Source organism: Colossoma macropomum, unplaced genomic scaffold, assembly GCF_904425465.1.
Source record: "Colossoma macropomum unplaced genomic scaffold, Colossoma_macropomum, whole genome shotgun sequence".
Classification (NCBI taxonomy): Eukaryota; Metazoa; Chordata; class Actinopteri; order Characiformes; family Serrasalmidae; genus Colossoma; species Colossoma macropomum.
Genome location: NW_023495386.1, coordinates 547,605 through 567,022, shown reverse-complemented (window position 1 = coordinate 567,022; position 19,418 = coordinate 547,605). Strand labels below are relative to the sequence as shown.

General features: G+C 38.0%; 1 protein-coding gene across 3 annotated transcripts in view; it reads right to left on the bottom strand.

Moving 5' to 3' along the window:
* Positions 1-1,559: 1,559 nt before the first annotated feature.
* Positions 1,560-19,418, bottom strand: part of urb1 (URB1 ribosome biogenesis homolog) — a 76,092-nt gene continuing 58,233 nt past the window's right edge. The window contains exons 32-41 of one of the 3 annotated variants that reach the window (XM_036562393.1): positions 17,951-18,059; positions 13,559-13,719; positions 12,260-12,371; positions 12,043-12,149; positions 11,809-11,952; positions 11,443-11,552; positions 7,957-8,163; positions 3,759-4,000; positions 2,777-3,334; positions 1,560-2,687 (exon numbers count right to left, since the gene is read on the bottom strand). In XM_036562393.1, coding sequence (XP_036418286.1) covers positions 2,509-2,687; positions 2,777-3,334; positions 3,759-4,000; positions 7,957-8,163; positions 11,443-11,552; positions 11,809-11,952; positions 12,043-12,149; positions 12,260-12,371; positions 13,559-13,719; positions 17,951-18,059 — 1,929 coding nt within the window. In that variant the 3' untranslated portion in view covers positions 1,560-2,508. The remainder of the gene's footprint in view (positions 2,688-2,776; positions 3,335-3,758; positions 4,001-7,956; positions 8,164-11,442; positions 11,553-11,808; positions 11,953-12,042; positions 12,150-12,259; positions 12,372-13,558; positions 13,720-17,950; positions 18,060-19,418) is intronic. The other 2 variants (XM_036562392.1, XM_036562391.1) reach the window with 2 other exon arrangements.

Below are 19,418 nucleotides of genomic sequence, written 5' to 3'. Positions count from 1 at the left end.
AGCTTCATTGGCGGTTATGACGTGACTCCAGCGTTTGAAGCGAGGCACCGAATTTTTGTATCGATACAATTCGCAGCGCGAAGTGTCGACACTGATTCGATGCTCTGGTATCAAGCATGGCATCTCTTGTAAAAACAGACCACCAAGGATCATTTATAAGGTACTGTTCCGGATAAACCCTGCCCGTGATCTTGTGACAAGACAGGAGCGCTGACATATTAAATGCGAAAGCCCGTGTGATTTTACCGTGTTTAAGGCTGATGCTAGGCTCATACACAATGCAGAGATTTAAACTGCTTTCACACTGAGCGCTGAATAAATGCACAATCACCACTTCTCCTAAATTATATTGTTTTCATTGCAAACACGGATTTTCGCCGGATGGGAATGAAATACGGTAAGGTAATTTTTCCTTGTTTACGCTATGTACTACGGCAATGTCGTTTTAGCACGTCCAATAGGAGAGCAGCAGGCGTGTCTGGCTGTTCCTCTAGCCATCGTGAAAGAGGTCTGAGTTCCAATGGAGTTATGGTCTGAACATGAAGTGGTCTGAGATCTCATCAATGCTAAAAAGGACCAGAAAGTTATTCTTTTATTCTAAAAAGGACCAGAAAGTCCTTTTAATAGTTCATTTACATAGTGAACACAAAAAGCACATTTGCAGTTGATTTCATTTCACGTTCACGTTAACTCAGTTTGGTTCATTTAAAAAGAACGATATTTGAAAACACCCCAAAACAGGGGGAGTTCACAAGGGAGGTATATACAATTGCTGATTCATCGTTACAAATTAAAACTACTATAATGCAGACTTAGATGGCAGACTTAAGACCTTGAAGCTTCCTAGATGGTCACTTATTACCCAATTATATATACATTTACCCAGTTAAAAAATGACTATTTCTTGAACAATCCTTAGGTGCTAAGGTAAATCTAGTGAAGACCAGTTAAACTGGATAAGTCCCACAAAAAGCTTCACAACATTCTTTGCGGTTTTGTTGATTTGTGTTGGCTAATTAACTCTTATTTTTATAATTTATAAATATAATTCTCCTTGCAAATTGTTATTTTTGTGTCCAGCTTTCTCTCATGTTAAACGTGAAGTTTGGATGCATTTTACATGTTTTTGTTTTTCTTATTGTGATGGTGTGTTTAGGTTCACCAGTTCAACTTATCATGAATGCTAACAGAATGACAAACAAGCATTGCACTTCTAGAATCTTCAGAAATGGGTTATTCTATTCTTATCTAAACCATTTATTACTGTACAAAACAGTTCATTTAATGTAATAGAGTTGTTTTGATTGATGCCTATACATTACACAAAGAAGAATATTCATTCATTCATTATTCAAGTTAATGTAACTAATTCAGGCTTAAGCAGGACTTATAAAAAAGAGTACTGCCAGCTACTGCAAGCTGCTTGTATGTCTGGTAGGATAGCCTGGAGATTGAGCATGCAAATTGTCAATAAATTGGTCTCCATAGGCCCCTACAATGCTAACGCAAATTTGATTAAATGTCATCAATTCTTCCTATGACTGAAATAAAGATGAGATAATGATTTCACACTAAACATCTCAATAACATTTCAAACTTTGCAATTATATATATGTTCTAAAACTGCACAGGAAATATGGAAACTTGACAAACACATCTTGTCTACACAATTAGGAATGGCAATATATTCTTAGGCCAGCAGAGGAAGCATTAGCATTAATTGCAAATTACAACTTCATTCAATTACAACTTTTTTTGTGACGCGCCCTATTATGTTCATATGTATGTTCATTCAAACAATTTTAATACACTAATTCGTATTAGTCCAGTGGCAGGTCAAAAATATGTTGTGTTAAAAATACTGTTATACTACAATAGAAAGTATAAACTGAATACTGCGCATAACATTCAAATACATAGTCCACCCTATGTCAAACAAGGTATTCAAAACATATGTGCACTTTACAAAGTAAGCAAGCAGGTAGGACAAAAGCATTATAGGAGCTAGATTCTACACAAGAAAAACAAACCAAAAAACCTCTGCACATCTTCATTTAATAAATGCTCCACATTCTCCAACTCTCCAACTCTCCAACTCCTTTCTGGACATTATGTTAGAGTACAGACTTTTTTTCCATTCCCAATAAAATTAATTTAATTTTGTCAAAACAAAAATCACACTTTGCTTAATCCTCATGTAAATTATGGATTTAAGCTTAAGGTTCGTTTATAGATGTCACACCAGTGTAAACAATTGCATGAGCAACACAAGTCTTGAGCTGTAATGACAAACAAATTTTACATTAGGAATGTTACTGAATATTTAACATGACTAAAAACCGGTTTTTCTTCTCATAATGAATTCAACCTATTGTATTGTTTAATGTATTCCAGCACTGCAATATTCTTGTGTTCAAGGTCATACTTAGCCTTTATATTAAAATGGGTTTTTACAAACATGCAAAAGGTTAACATTAATGTATATTTGACATTTTTGATTTCAAGTTATCAAGAGTCCAAAGCAGAGAGAATGTCTTTACAAAGGTGTACGACAGGACTTTTGGAACTTTTCTGGGACTTCTTTCTGTCTCTGGTCACTAGTTTGGCATGAGTCAGGAGCAGCTGAGGCACCTTGGCTCCACTCCAAAGTTCATGAATGTACAAGGACAGTAACTTCAGCCCTGCTTCTAAGCAAAACAGAGATGAATTATTACACTGGCAAACAAAGTAATCAGTATTAAAATAAAGTAGAAATATGATTATGGGTAAGCCTTACCCCTTTTGGGACCTTCATCAGTAGTTGTGTACAAGCATGCCTTTATCACACTCGTGTGAAGAACATCTGGGGATCGTTCCACCTCTAACAAGTGCACCATAGTTGAGGTAAAAAGCTCAACGGCGTCCAGTTTGGAGATGCTTTTTTCCTCCACTCTGTACTCACATGTCTGGTGGTACAGTCTCAAGAGGTCAACTCGCATAGCTTCATCAGATAGCAAAGAATCTGCAATTGTTTTATAGGACAGAACAACACTTTGCAACCATTTCAAGAAGGCACAGGTGTTGCTTTGATCATAGCTCATCTCAGACAAAGTCTTGAGGATCCATTTAAGGACAGTGTGAGCAGTTGCATAGATCAGACTGCTAGAATCAGGAAAGTCACTACTACAAAGGTTAGAATTGGGTAGGACACGCCATGGCTCCCAGTTTGCAAGAATATTCATCAGGATGGATTTGCACTCATCTAGATGTCCATCTGCAACTTCACGCAGATGCTCCAGACAGGATTGGGAAGGCTTTGAAGAAACTTTCCCTCGTAATTTCTCCTTGTTTGTTTCTGAGAAAAAAACATTTATTTATATTTAGGTGAGGGCAGGAATGTTACACAAAATCAATATGATGCATATCCTGAACATTTAGCTGGTCATAGAAGAGGAATGTCTATTGGTCCTGCAACGACTGGCATTAAATCTAATGGACCACAGAGGATTCAGGCAAGTTTAAAGCCATATGTCAAGACTAGCCAACAGTAGAAAAGGACCATTTCAACTGGACTATTCATACTGGACAATTCTCACTTTTTACTTTTGCTTAGTGAGAGATCCTGCTTTGAAGTATCACCAGGATTAACTACAGAGTACACAATCCTTCATAACACTGAATCCTTCATCCCAACACTGAAAAGTTACTTGTGTATTGAAATACTGAGTAGCTGAAAAACGCATATCACCACAGAAACAGAAAACCAAGGGAACACCTACCAAACAGTCCTCTAATGCTGTGCTTGTAGGCCAGGTCATGAAGGTCAAACAGTAAAGCTTTGTCATGGGTCAGTGTTCCCCAGCAGTGAAGCAGCCTGAGTGCTGCAGAGCACGAAAGGTTGTGGGGGTGCATTGTTAGCCAGCCAGCATCCTTATAGGCACCAAGAGACATCTTCTGATGTCTCAGCACAGATCCCAAGGTCTGCAAAAACCACTGCACTTCTTTTATTTCCACTCCACTCCTGACCAGAAATATAATACACAATATTCATCACAAACACAATGACACAGCTGTTACAGTATAACAGTCAACTGGTAGCATCAACTGGAGGGTTCATTAGAGGGTCCCCTAAAAACACAACACTGTGAAAAAATGTTTCTGTTTACGGGACACTTCAATACAATTTGAAAAGATTTTTTCTGTTTTAGCATTGCACTGTAATATTTCCATATTTGCAAGCATATACATGCTAGGTGGATTAACTTAACCATTCCTTCACAGCTCAAAGCTGCAGCAGAGGAGACACCAGAGCCCTTGCACCTCTGTAGTTAAATCATTTCAAATACTAGCAATCTAGAAATCAGATGATACATAAATGGTTCCGTGTTAGAATGTGCGTGCATTACAGTCTACAGATGAATTACACAAATATTTCTGGCAAACTACTGTTCTGACACATAATTTCCGTAACGCGTCCAGAACTAGCGCAGCACATATTTGAAACAGTAGGCTGGCTTGGAGTCATAAGAAAATGGTTTGATACTACTGCTTCGTGATTACTACAGGAAAAAGTTTAATAATATTTATAATAATGCAAGCACAATGGCAGATAAACAACCTCCAGCAAGTAAAAACTGCCCATCCATCCTTTGCCAAAAACATTGTACACAACAGAGACAAGCAAACAGAAGAAAGATGAAGAAAAGCAAGTCCTAAAGACAGAATTAGTCAGAGGCCGAAAAAGAACAAGGGTAAACATTGGAGCAGCCATTCAGAGGTGGAGGTCGCTATGGGATCTGAAAGGCTTCAAATCCTATGCAGAGTTAGCCATGTTTCTGCTTGACAGGTATTTACCCCTGCTTGATTTATGTTTTATGTGATTTTATTACATTATCTCATGTTACTGCGATGTTGCAGTTAGGCTAACATCATTTTTTTCTTGGTGGTCACCACTGGTTAGCGTTGTTTTATTTGAAAGTTGTTTAAAATATCCCTGTAATGTGCCCGGGCAGTCGTATTGTTTTGGTGTTTGCCCAGATATTCGTGTGTGCCTGTGCTCTCACAGCTATTTGTTTTCATAGGTGGTTTACTGTTTATTTAGCACTATTCCCTGTGAAGCCACCCCCACAGGCTACAGTTATGCGCATAGCCCTCATTTAAGTGGCTGGGGTGGAGGTATAGCAACCACCCATACTAAAGCTTTAAGCGTGAGCCGGAAAGTAGGCTATAAATTCTCTTCTTTTAAGTTATTTTACTTAATATACTTGAGCAAGGAACAAATAAAAATTCCTTTTCACTAATTACAATTTACAGGCTGCCAGGGCCGTATTCATTGTTCTTACAGGAAGTTTACAGAGTTTCTATCAAGTTTAATAACGTTTTCAAATAAAATAATAATTGTCAGACATTTTAATATCCACTTTGACAATCCTCAAGATGCACTAAGTAAGGCATTTATATCCATCATAGACTCCATTGGTTTCCCCCAAATTATAAAGGGGCCCACTCACTACCACAACCACACCCTAGACTTAATACTGACCTTTGGTGTAGACATAGATAACTTAGCCATTCTCCCCCAGAGCACAGCAGTCTCAGATTACTTAATCTCATACAAAATTCACTTTAGTGGTAATGTACGTTCAACACCATGTTATTGTGTTAAGCGGACAATAACTCCCTCCACAGCTGCTAGCTTTATCAGAAACCTTCCTCAATTATCAGCTCTGTCAGCTGTCCCTCTAATCCTACCGAGTTAGATATTATGACCAAGTTCTTAGAGGATACTTTTCTATCTACTCTAGATAGTGTGGCTTCATTAAAAAGTAAAATAGTAAGGCAGAAAAACCTCGCCCCTTGGTATAATGAACATACTCGAGCTTTAAAACAGACTGCCAGACAACCAGAGCGAAAATGGCGCCTAACAAGAAGTGTTCCAGTCCATCTGGAAGGAGAGCCTTATAGACTATAGAAGAGCACTTGCTACAGCACGCTCAGCCTATCTCTCCTCTCTCATAGAAAACAATAAAAATAATAACGGAGAACAAATCAGTTAGTGAACCCCAGATGCCATTAGCCTATAGCAGCAATGATTTTATGAATTTCTTTAGTGATAAAATTGAAAAAATTAGACAGAAAATTCAGAATACACAATTAAACTCTACAAACCTGCTGCCTTATAATACCAGTTTAAATCTTGAGAATATTATAGTCACTGCAGAGAGGCTGGAATAGTTTACCTTACTTCAAGAAAATGAACTAGTTAAAATTGTTTCTTCTGCAAAATCTTCAACAGGTTTACTCAAGGAAAATTTGCCAGAAATAACCAAGCCTATTCTGTCAATAATAAACTCCTCTCTTAGCCTTGGATACATCCCAAAAACTCTTAAACTAGCAGTAATTAGACCGCTGATTAAGAAAGCTAACCTTGACCCCTGCAAACTATCAAATTACAGATCTATCTCAAATCTCCCCTTTATATCTAAGATCTTCGAAAAAGTTGTAGCAAAACAATTATAATAAAAGTTAGTTCATGCATTTATTACTTCAAGGCTAGATTACTGTAATGCCCTGCTGTCTGGATGTCCCAGCAAAAGCCTTAACAAGCTTCAGCTAGTCCAGAACACTGCAGCCAGAGTCCTCACAAGAGCCAGAAAGTTTGACCATATCAGCCCAGTTCTATCAACCCTACACTGGTTACCAGTTAAATTTCGCATTGACTATAAAATTCTATTTCTGACCTATAAAGCTCTGAACGGACTCGCCCCTCAGTACCTGAGTGAACTTCTCTCCGACTATGAACCATCACGCCTACTTAGATAACAAGGTGCTGGCTTACTATTACTACCTAGAATTTATAAAGTTACATTGGTGGGGGAGAGCTTTCTCACACAAAGCCCCCCAGCTTTGGAATAATCTTCCTATTAATGTTCGGGACTCAGACACAGCCTCAGTCTTTAAGTCTAGGCTAAAAACTTACTTGTATAGTCAAGGCTTTGGTAATTAGTTTTCCCTGTCAGATCCAGACCTGATGGAGTCTCTGCTGCTCTGTTTATACTGTAATCTGTGAGCAGTCACTCATTACAGAACTGACTCTGTGTGTTTTTCCTTTGTTTGCCGAGTTGAACAGTTTCCCATTCTGTGCGTCTGATGCTATTGCCTCGCCTGCCTTGATCGGGTACCCACTGCTTGCCAGCCCTCTGGACCGGCTTGACCACCACTGAGCTTCATGCTGAACAACACTGTGCAAACCTCACCCTCACAAACTGACCCTCCCAATGATGCTGCTGCTGCTTAAACTAATCAATTTAACCATTGCTCCACCTGTTTTCCCTGTTGTGTACTACAATACCTTATAATAACAATGTTTTGCTATCCGGTGTTAACCAGAAGAGGATGGGTTCCCCTTCTGAGTCTTGGTTCCTCTTAAGGTTTCTTTCTCCTGCTCTTAGGGAGTTTTTCCTAGCCACTGTTGTCACTGGCTTGCTCATGGGGCTTTAGACCTGGATTTCTTTCTGTAATGCTGATTTTTCTGTAAAGCTGCTTTGTGACAACACCTGTAAATAAACTTTGCTTGCTTGATTCCCAACAGTTTATCAAACAAACATCTAGTCATGATTGCTAGCCCGCATGTGCACAGCTGCCTCCTCTGCTGGGAGAGGCTTTGGAGGCAGTGCTGGAGTGCAGGCGAGGGAAAGGGACTTGGTAAGACCACTCTCTTCTCATTCCGACTGCAGCTTTAAAATCAAGGCAGCAGTACAGTACTTACAACTATGCAATGGTAAATCTGGTGATAATATTTGTAAAAAGTGCGCATGCCACGACCAGAACAACGGCCAGGTAACAGAACCTTAGAGGTATGCAGTCAGGGCAAATAAATGATCAGGTTTTGAAATAAAATTGGAGCTTTGCGTTTACGGTTAGTCCTGTTAAGGTTAGGGTCAGGGTTAACCCCTTAACACTAACCCTAGCGTTTACCTCAGGTGTCTAATGACTGAGAGCAGGGCACACAGGAAGTCGCTGATAATTGGGAGAGGAAAGCACTTGGCTGAACCATCTCCTTGTTGGTCTGCTGCCCTGGTGCTCTGCACCCCTGCTCTGCTGCTCTCTTTCTCGCCTAGGTTAGTGAACCACAGGGAATGGAGCAGTCCAATCACAGCACTCAACAGCTTGCCATCAAGACACCTGCCAAAAGCAAGTGAATTTGAATTAGTCAGACATTTTTAAAATTAAATGAATTTGAAAACGTAACACGAGTATTTCAAAGTGGTACGTATGCCTGTTGTAGGGACGGACAATTCATATTATGATGCATTAAATTTGTCACAATATTTCACTTTTGTTCTGGCATAATAATAATAATAATAATAATAATAATAATAACAACAACAACAATAATTCATTCTAAATGATACTTAACTTTATAAGCCCAAAAAACCTAATAAAAAATATAAGACTGAAATGTTCTATTCTACAAAACAACCTCTGGTTTGTTTTTACCTCCCTATGCATCCTCTATTCTGCTTTGCACTTGCAGCTGGTCTCTATAATATTTCATTGGTGGCTGTATACTCTTAAATAAATGTTTTTTCAAGGGTTCCTCAGTAAAGGCAACAGTACTATATAGAACCATGAACACTCAAAGAACTATTTGAATGCATACATGGTTCCTGTAACGGTCAAATTTCAACTCTTCTTTAAAAACAGTTGTATGTAGCACCAAAAAGGGTTCCACTCTGAATCAAAGAACCCTTTTTCAGAACGTTATAGGACCCTTTCAGAACCCTTTTTGCTAAGAGTGTAGCTAACCAAGGCACCTTGTGATTGCATGTTTACGAAGTGCTACAGCTTAGGTTTTAAGGTTTAAGTTAAGGTTTGGCTCCTGCCTGCTGGACGCATTTTTTGAGTGGAAGTACTTCCTCCTTTTACTTAATAGGTAATGTTACATTGCCCAAGAAAGGACAAACAAAAGAGCGAGAAAAGTAAGCCATTAGAAAAATAATAAGTATTATAAAGTATCTTGGGCATGCCTATAGTGCCTGTATGTGGCAAGCACAAAAACTTACACTTGCTGTTTGCATGTGACTGCTACTGCTGCTTGCCGCAAGCGGCTTGTATGAAAGGCAACTTTTTAACCTTTTAATAACATGTAATAATAAAATAGTGGCAACAAAAAAAAATTTAATTGCTAATTTTCTAGTTGTTATTAAACTTTAAGATAAATTTATATAAAGAAAGATAAACATGTAGTATAAAAATACATGCGTGATGTAAGAGTAAGAGTAATAATAATAATAATAATAATAATAAGAAGAAGAAGAAACAAAATAGAAACAAGTTTATTAGTATTTTACAGCACTAAGACTACTACATATTTTCAGCAGAACTACTTCACAGTGCTTGGGTTTGTAACTCGATTTAAAAGAATTGTGTCGGATTTGTTGATTAAGCAGATATTATGCTGGGCACCTTATTCCAACAAATGTTTTGTATCAACGGGAAAATTTACATTTACATTATGGGTAATTAGAATTTGTCACCAATATTTTTCATTTTATTTCAACCCTATTTCCAAAAACGTTGGGATGCTGTGAAAAATGTAAATATAAACAAAATGCAATAAATGTGCAAATCATTTAAACCCTATATTTCATTGAAAATGCTTCACAGACAACATATCAAATGTTGAAACTGAGAAATCTTATTGTTTTTGGAAAAATATATGCCCATTTTGAATTTGATGCCAGCAACACGTTCCAAAAAACTGGGACAGTGGGCAACAAAAGGCTGGTAAAATTGTGTAATGCTACACCTGGTGGTTGATTGGCAACAGGTCAGTAACATGACTGGGTATAAAAGAGCATCCCAGAGAGGCTGAGTCTTTCATAAGTAAAGATGGGGAGGGGTTCACCACTCTGTGAAAGACTGCACAATCAAATAGTGCAACTACTCAAGAACAACATTTCTCAATATAAAATAGCAAAGAACTTTTGTTCTTCATCATCTACACTAAATAATAACATTAAAAGATTCAGAGAATCTGGAGAAATCTCTGTATGTAAGGGACGGGGCCAAAAACAAGTATTTGCTGGCTGTGTTTTTGGGCCCTCAGGCAGCCACTGCATTAAAAAATGGCATGAAACTGTAGTGGAAACCACTGCATGGGCTCAGAAAAACTTCTGAAAAAAACTGTCTATGAAAACAGTTTGGCACTGCAGCCACAAAAGCTAATTTAAACTGTTAAACGCAAAGTAAAAACCGTATATAAACAGGATCCAGAAATGCTGCAGCCTTCTCTGGGCCCAAGCTAAAATGGACTGAGGAGAAGTGGAAAAGTGTCATTTGGTCCAACAAATCAACATTTGAATTTCTTTTTGGAAATCATGTACACTGTGTCCTCCGGGGTAAAGACCACTCAGCTTGTTATCAGTGCACAGTTCAAATGCCAGCATTCGTGATGGTATAGGGGTGCATTAGTGAACATGGCATGGGTAACTGGCACATCTGTGAAGGCACCATTAATGCATTATATATACATGTTTTGGCAAAATATCCTGCCATCCAGATGACGTCTTTTTCGGGGAAGGCTTATTTCAGCAAGACAATGTCAAACCACATTCTGCATGTATGACAACAGCATGGGTATTAAAAGAGTCTGGGTGCTTAACTGACTTGCCTGCAGTCCAGACCTGTCACTACTGAAAACATCTGGCGCACTATGAAATGAAAAATACAACAAAGGAGACCCTGAACTGTTGAGCAGCTGAATTCCTATGTTAAGAAAAAATATAAATACATTTCACTTTCAAAACTACAGCATTCAGTCTCCTCAGTTCCCAAATGCTTACAGAGAGTTTTTAAAGGAAGAGGTGATAAAACACCGTGGTAATAGTAGTAGTAGTAATAATAATAATAATAATAATAATAATAATAATAACAATAATAATAATAATAATAATAATATTACTATTGAATTTTGTTTTTATTTACATTTTGCACAGCATCCCAACTTTTTGAAAATGGGGTGGTATACAGTAGTTATCACTACAAATACTAACTTATTATTTAATAACAACTTGCAATTTATTATGACATTGTTTGGTTAATATAATTTCATTTCCAACTTGTTATCAATACAATTACTAACTTATTATTTAGAAAATTAGCATGACATTTTCAAAATTATCATACTGTTATTCCCTTATTACCAATCTGTAGTGCAAAGTGCAACCAAATTATTTATGCTGTTCAAGTGGTTTGTGGGCTTATCACTGCATCCACAACTTGGTACAACCCTTTCCCATTTTACTCCTGTAGAGGTTTGAGGGAATTTTAGGATAGATTTTTTTTGCAGGAACATAATGTAAATTATACTGTGAACTGACAACCTCATAATGGCTTTCACTTTAATACCAGTACACCTCCCACCCCAACCTGTTGTAAACAAGACAATTTCATACTGACCTCTTTTCTGTGAGTTGTATGATCCATGTTAGAACTCCATGAGCCTTAGTGAGGTCATAAGCTGCTCTGATGACACGTGCACTCTTTCTGAGTATATTCACAATCTGAATCTGCAAAAAGTAAGCAGAGGGTTATTTTTCCTGTAAAATAATGTAACAACCTTAAATTTAATAACATATTCTACATTATTTAAGAAATCAAAGAGCAGTGATTGACACCTGAGACTATAGATTTAAAACCTGTAAAAGTTGCATAATGCATTCTTAATCCATATTTCCTGCTTTTCATTGTTTTTTCGGATTACTTTTGGGTTTTTTTTGTCTAGAAGGTGACTTTCCCTTTTTTAACCTAGCAAGAGCAGTGTACCTGGATAGGTTGGTCACAAAGAGGGCTGCTGCAAAAGCCAAGAAGTGTGTGATAGATGCTCTGCTGTTCACACAGATTAAAGCTGAGTCTGTCCATCATGCCCTCTTCCAACACATTCAGCATCCAGTCCCGCTCCAGTTTATGCTGAGAGAGACAGTCAGTTTGTTGGCAACAAACAATGGCTGTTTTTTTCTTTTAGACTGAAGAAACTTTAAGAAAATAATCATACATTACCTCCAAATCAAAGCTATAAAAAAGTCTGAAGAAGTCAGGAACCCTGTTGAGATCCACACACTGTGTTCCCAAAAGAAACCTATTTATCACCAGGTACAAGTGCTCCTCTGTAGATGGGCAGACAGTTTTGAGGGTAAGCAAATCAATCAAATCAAAATCCTAATATCTCCCAGTTAATGCATACATGACAGTGCTCCAAAAATAAGACTCCACTCACCAGGCCTCAGAATCTGCTGAGCCACTTTTGCAATGTAGGTGGTATGTACAAATGAGACCTTGAGGTTTTGTTTCTGAATCCCATTCTTGACCGTATCCAACAGGTAAAGCAGCTGGAGACATCACAAACAAAAGCTTCTTGCCACTCAACTCTCCAAACCTTCTGTAATATTTAATTATGTATTTATATGTAACACTTTACTTTAGGTGTCTGCTTCTTAAATAAAAGGGAACCCATCGATTTTGCTAAATTAATTAATTATTTAACAGTTAACGGATGTAAACAAAATCATTCAGAGTAGTTTGGTGAGAAATGCTCCTTTATAGAGAAATTTACTGAGTCAAAATTGTTCACCATTGTAGTACTAGGAACCAGACGTTGTTATGTCTGCACTACAAATATCACCATTTTATCTACTATCCAAAATGACCAGTAAACTTACATGCGTCTTGTAAGTTTTTATATGTCACACTAATAATGGTAAAATAGTGCCAAACTAAAAGGAAAAAAACAATTTCTTTGGGTACTATTTTTTCCGTACAAAGCCCTGCATGTACCTCTCCACCCTGTACGTTTTGGAGAAGGGTCTGAGTGCAGAGCTACTGATCCACAGATTTACACACCTGCAGTTTCACTCCAGCAGAAACTGGAATCAAGGTAAGAAATGTTCGTGAGTGAAACAAATTAGTTGCCATGAATATCACTGTTAGCCAGTAGATTACAACAGACAGTCTGAAGTAGGCCACAAAAAAAAAGAAAAAAAAAGACTACCTTGCTATCGTATCCCATAAACTGGTATGTGGAGTAGCACATAGTTTGTTGTTGACACCAATTTCCATTCGCCCTGGGTTGTTCTCGCTGTTCTTCTCGCTCTCTGCCTCTACTCTGAATGATTTTGTTCACATCTAAAACACTGAATGATTTAGTAATTTTGCAAAATCGGTGGAGATTTTTGGTCATTATGAGTTTATATAATTATTACCTCTTTATATTCAGAATTAACATGCCAAATAAAGACATTAAGTATGCTTGCAACTGAAAGATTGCAATTAATATTCAACAAACAGTTAAAAACTAATTTCCAGAGGATCTTATTAACTCATCATGTAAATACATTTATAACATAGTTCTAAGCTTGCATACAACATGTTTCCATTTATTATGTCATTATTAATTGCTTGTGAATAGTGAACTAACTGTTAAGAAGATGGCCTTAAAGTATTACCTGATTTATGTCCTACATGGTACTTATAGGGACAAAAAGTATGGTGTCTGTGTGGCTGTTTGTATGGTATCTACCTGTTTTTTCTCTCTGAAGCAGGCTCCCTCCAGATGCTCGTAGAAGGAACATAGTACATGATAGGCTGCAGACCTCATTTTATGATCATGGCTGCTTAGAGCCACTACAGTGACACCCAGAGCATGACAAGACACAAACTTCTGGCAGTCTACCACAGACTCTGATAAAACACAGAGGGAAGGAGGAGGAGAAGAGGCCTCATGTTACAAAACAACAAACAAAGTGAGACCAGTGTAGTAGTGATACCCCGATCTGATCTGAAGGATCAGAATCACAGCTAATTCAGGTATACTTTAATGGATGATGCATCGGCTATATTAAGCTGAATACAATTCTGATCCTTTGTTTTATGTTTTCTTTTTCAATTGTCAATGGATAAGCTAGCTGTATGTCAATGTGGATAAGCTATCTGATTGTAAAATGTGAGTGTGCAGCCATTACACTTTGGCTTATTCTTCGCTGCTGTCTTCACACTGTCCACTATAAAATACACTATAAAATGATTATAGTCATCACTAACTCTTAACTACACTATATTGCCAAAATTATTCACTCACCCATCCAAATCATTGAATTCAGGTGTTCCAATCACTTCCATGGCCACAGGTGTATAAAACCAAGCACCTAGGCATGTAGACTGCTTCTACAAACATTTGTGAAAGAATGGGTCGCTCTCAGGAGCTCAGTGAATTCCCGCGTGGTACCGTGATAGGATGCCACCTGTGTCCAGTCGTGAAATTTCCTCGCTACAAAATATTCCAGTCAACTGTCAGTGGTATTATAATTATATAAGTGGAAGCAATTGGGAACGACAGCAGCTCAGTCATGAAGTGGTAGTAAATAGTGATAGAAAAATGACAGAGCTGAGGCGCATAGTGCGCAGAGGTCACCAACTTTCTGCAGAGTCAATTGCTACAGACCTCCAAACTTCATGTGGCCTACAGATTAGCTCAAGAACAGTGCGTAGAGAGCTTCATGGAATGGGTTTCCATGGCCGAGCAGCTGCATCCAAGCCTTACATCAACAAGCGCAATGCAAAGCGTCGAATGCAGTGGTGTAAAGCACGTGAGAGACGTGTTCTCTGGAGTGATGAATCACGCTTCTCCGTCTGGCAATCCGATGGACGAGTTTGGGTTTGGCGGTCGCCAGGAGAACGGTACTTATCTGACTGCATTGTGCCAAGTGTAAAGTTTGGTGGAGGGGGGATTATGGTGTGGGCTTGTTCTTCAGGAGTTGGGCTCGGCCCCTTCGTTCCAGTGAAACTCTTAATGCTTCAGCATACCAAGAGATTTTGGACAATTTCATGCTCCCAACTTTGTGGGAACAGTTTGGGGATGGCCCCTTCCTGTTCCAACATGACTGCGCACCAGTGCACAAAGCAAGGTCCATAAAGACATGGATGAGCAAGTTTGGTGTGGAAGAACTTGACTGGCCTGCACAGAGTCCTGACCTCAACCCGATAGAACACCTTTGGGATGAATTAGAGCGGAGACTGTGAGCCACCCCTCGTCTTCCAACATCAGTGTCTGACCTCACAAATGCGCTTCTGGAAGAATGGTCAAAAATTCCCATAAACACACTCCTAAACCTTGTGGAAAGCCTTTCCAGAAGAGTTGAAGCTGTTACAGCTGCAAAGGGTGGGCCGACATCATATTAAACCCTATGGATTAAGCATGGGATGTCACATTCATACGCGTATGAAGGCAGACGAGCGAATACTTTTGGCAATATAGTGTATATATTGGTTTTTCAGTATTTGTTATATTAGTTCTTACTAATGTTATAAGTGCAACAGGTAAAAAGGCTAGCAGTTATAAGCTGAATAGGAACTGTTTTCTTTACTCTTTAACCTCACCTCCCATCCCTAGCCAGGTAAATGTAACATGCCTTCTATGTTGTGCTGGTTAGTGGAGGGCCATTGCAGATAGCAAACTAGTACAAACCACAGTTTTCAAAAAGTTAGAACAGTATATGAAATGCAAATAAAAACAGAAAGCAGTGATTTGTAAATCCACTCTCACCAATAAGATATTAATATTTTACCTTATAAACTTCAGTGTTTTTTGTAAATACACGTTCATTCTGAAATTAATGCCTGCAAAATGTTCCAAAATTTGGGACAGGGTAATTTAAAAATTGGAAAGTTAAAAAAAAGAAAAACGTCTTAAACAAGTGATGCAATTATGCTTAGATGTAAAAGGAGCATCTAGGAAATCAAAGTCTAAGACTTCAGGAATACTTTGGGAATATATGGGCTTGGGAATATTTTGTGGTAATATATTGAATATTGTGGTATATTGGAGCAACATATGCTGCGTCCTGGGTTATGTCTTTTTCAGGGGCATCCACGCTTATTTCAGCATGACAGTGGCAATAACCTTTCTGCACTTTACAACCAGGGCTGCCATATGGGGGGGTTAGGACGATTCAAAGACAGGGCCCTAAAAATGATCAGAACATCAGATTTCTTTTTCAATATTAAAATATTAACCTATCATCATTCATAGAATATTTTATTAACAATGAACTTATACAACTAAAGATTTCTATTTCTTTTCTTCTTTTTTGCAAAAAGTAAACATCCAGAGAGCCTCTGTATTGCCCAAATTTATACCTGTACATGTTGCAATTTTTTTGGGCTACTGTTTTACTAGCCTTCAAAACACCAGTGTTATCACCTAAAATATTTATGCAAAAATATTAGGCCAAAGTACATTTATTTCGTTGGATTTTCCTTCCTGGCAGTTAACCAAATATCTGTTCATTAACTCTGATATCTGTTCATTACAGATTCTCGAATATCAAAATCAGTCTGAATGCACATCCCTAGCTGATGCTAGAACAGTGTTCTGTGGGCAGCGTCCTGTAACCACTGATGAAGGACTTAGAGGATGACTAACAAAAACTCTGCAGCAACAGATGAGCTATCATCTCTGACTTTACATTTACAAGATGGACCAACAAGATAGGAGTATCATACAGAGTGGACAGTGAGTGGACAGTGTTTAAAAACTCCAGCAGCACTGCTATCTGATCCACCCCTATCAGTGCAAGACACACTAACGTGCCACCACCAAGTCAGAGTCACTGCCATGCTGAGAAGGATCCAATACCCAAATAATAATACCTGCTCTGTGCTGGTCCTGACCACTGAAGAACAGGATGAAAGGGGGCTAACAAAGTATGCAGAGAAACAGACGGACTACAGTCTGTAATGGTAGAACTACAAAGTGCACTTATATGGTAAGCTGATAAAATGGACAAAGAGGGATAAAATGGTCGGTAAGTGTATACCTAACATTAGTTCACTGTATGAATGCAATGACACTAGTGATCTGGAGCACCAGCACTCTGTAAAGTGGCGTGCTAAAATAGAAAGCCGGGTTTAAGTCACTAACGCAGATTTATAAAAAAAAAAAAAAAGTTGGCATAACAGCCTTCGTAACCTCAAGAACGTAACGGCCAACCATGACAGGTTGACTTTATTCCCTTCTGTAGTGATTAAACATGACTGCCCGTGATCCATGACCCTAAGCGTATGTTACGTTAATAAATACGACAAACATTGCTCACACCAGCACAATCCTCTCTGGCAGTACTACACTCAGTATGACATGCTCCGCCATATTCGAGGCAGATCACCGCTGTCAGAGTGACTGTGGCTATACATTCAGAAGACAGGTTACTCCAAATCACTTGACCAAAAGAGAGTGCAAGTCCCAAGCAAAAGAAAGATTTCAGAAGCAAAAGAGCGATTTCAGAAGCAAAAAATATTTCAGCAAAATCAGAAAATAGGAAAAAAAAGCAAATACTAGCAAAATAAATAATACATTTATATCAGAATACGTGACAATGAATAGTGATCTTTTAAAAAAGATTTAAAGTTTAATTTTACTTTAAGTATTTGCCACATATTTTGGACATTCTGATACTTAGGATTTTGCTTGCGGAATTTATTATTTTATTTTAAACTTTTGGCACAAAATTCCATAGAGCTGACAGCGGTAGTCATCCTGGAATAACCTGAGGATCTGAAAATCAGTCACTTGTTCAAAGGCATTCCAACAGTAGTTGGCACTGATCAGAGACTTAAACTAAGGTGTGATGAGGAAAGACTCCAAAGGCTAAATACATTTTAAAGAAAACATAAGCAATACTTTTAAAACTAAATTCCTTTTAGTTTTCTTCAACTGCCATGCAGCAGGAAATCACTTTACCTTAAAGTTGCTGGCCCTCCAAGGAGCAGGAGTGAAAAACACTGTCTCTTACCCAGAACACAAGTGTATTAAACTACAGATAACTAGATTAAGGTTGATACTTTTTTATCGGTGCTACATACCATCAATCACATTTGCACATAAACACATGCAGGGAGTTAACTTAGGAGTTACCTGGGCGAAGAATGAAGCTGAAAAGAGGGAGAAGAAAGCAGGGGTCATACAGACACAGCTTATCTGGAGTGCCTTTTGGCTCCTCTGTGCAAATCACCTCTTGTCCCTCCTAAAAAAAAAAAAAAACAAAAGCAAAATTATATATCATAAATCAAAGCATAAATGAATGTGATACTTTGTGCATCATAAACATGTTTAATAAATTTGTACTTTTTAACTTTAATGGTAAATTTTAATCATTAATAGCAACTCAAATGTTAACAGGCAAACAGTAAGAAGGCTGAAACAGAAAACTCAGCTTTGAAGTTGGCTTGCCAAATTCAACTTAATGTAAAATGAAAACTTCAGAAGTGACAAAATGAACAGGTTTCTATGGGTTATGGAGAAGTGAACAATGGATAGAGGGATAAAATAGAAAAGCATAGGGACACGGTGTCCTTTTTACATTGTAAAGAACAGTATAACTTGCCTGTTCAATGAAGCAGTTACATTGTTCTAAATATGAAAAAAAAAGTCACATCTTATATTGATGTCTATCTGTTGTGAATGCTACAGCTTGTTTTGTCATTACAAATAACAAATTATTACCAATAATAATGCAAATAAAAATGCAAACACAGTCTCTCTGCCACTGTGTTAATATGATCCTGCAGATCTCATAATTATGCATTTGAAATAATTAGCAAAAAACACATGAAAACTAAAGCTACATTTACATTACAACCCTCATTACTCAAATCAGATTTTTTGCTCAAATCCGATCTCTCTGACAGGATGTTTCACAAACTAACATGCAGAAGGAGCCTGTGAAGATAATTAACTCTGATCAGCTCTCAGCTGTTCATTATTAGGAGATGAGTTGCTTTTCCACCATTTACAGGCTTTAACTTTGGTTCGGTGCTGCTGCCATGATAACGCTGAATGATGGGGCACACGCAGTGGAAAAAAGAATGAATTCCGATCTGAGCGTTCACAATAAGGTTGCATGGCTGTGAATTGGATACATATCCGATCTAGGACCACATATGAAAGTGGCTCAGGATTTGAAAAGATCAGATTTGCGTGTCACACAGCCCTGAAAACATCAGATCTGAGTCACATTAGGGCAAAAAATCGGATTTGTGCTACTTCAACCTGGTAATGTGAACGTAGCCTAAATGGAAAAAATACAACGGATGAGATGACAGCCTGAGGAAGGGTTTATGGCCATATTTTGTCCTGTTAAAGATCCCTATTAGGAATGTGTGTTAAACCCTCTGCATCTGTTCTATAGGTGACACATTCTAAAATAGTTCTGATAACACTATTTCATTCGCATATATTATTTATAGGAGTCATTGACTACAGTATCATAGTATTGTGGTACCGGCTGTAAACGACAGAGACAAAGCAAAAATAAACCAAACTGGAACTTTAATTAGGCTAAGTAGCTCCATGCACAGGCCTGCAATTAGAACTTGAGTATGTC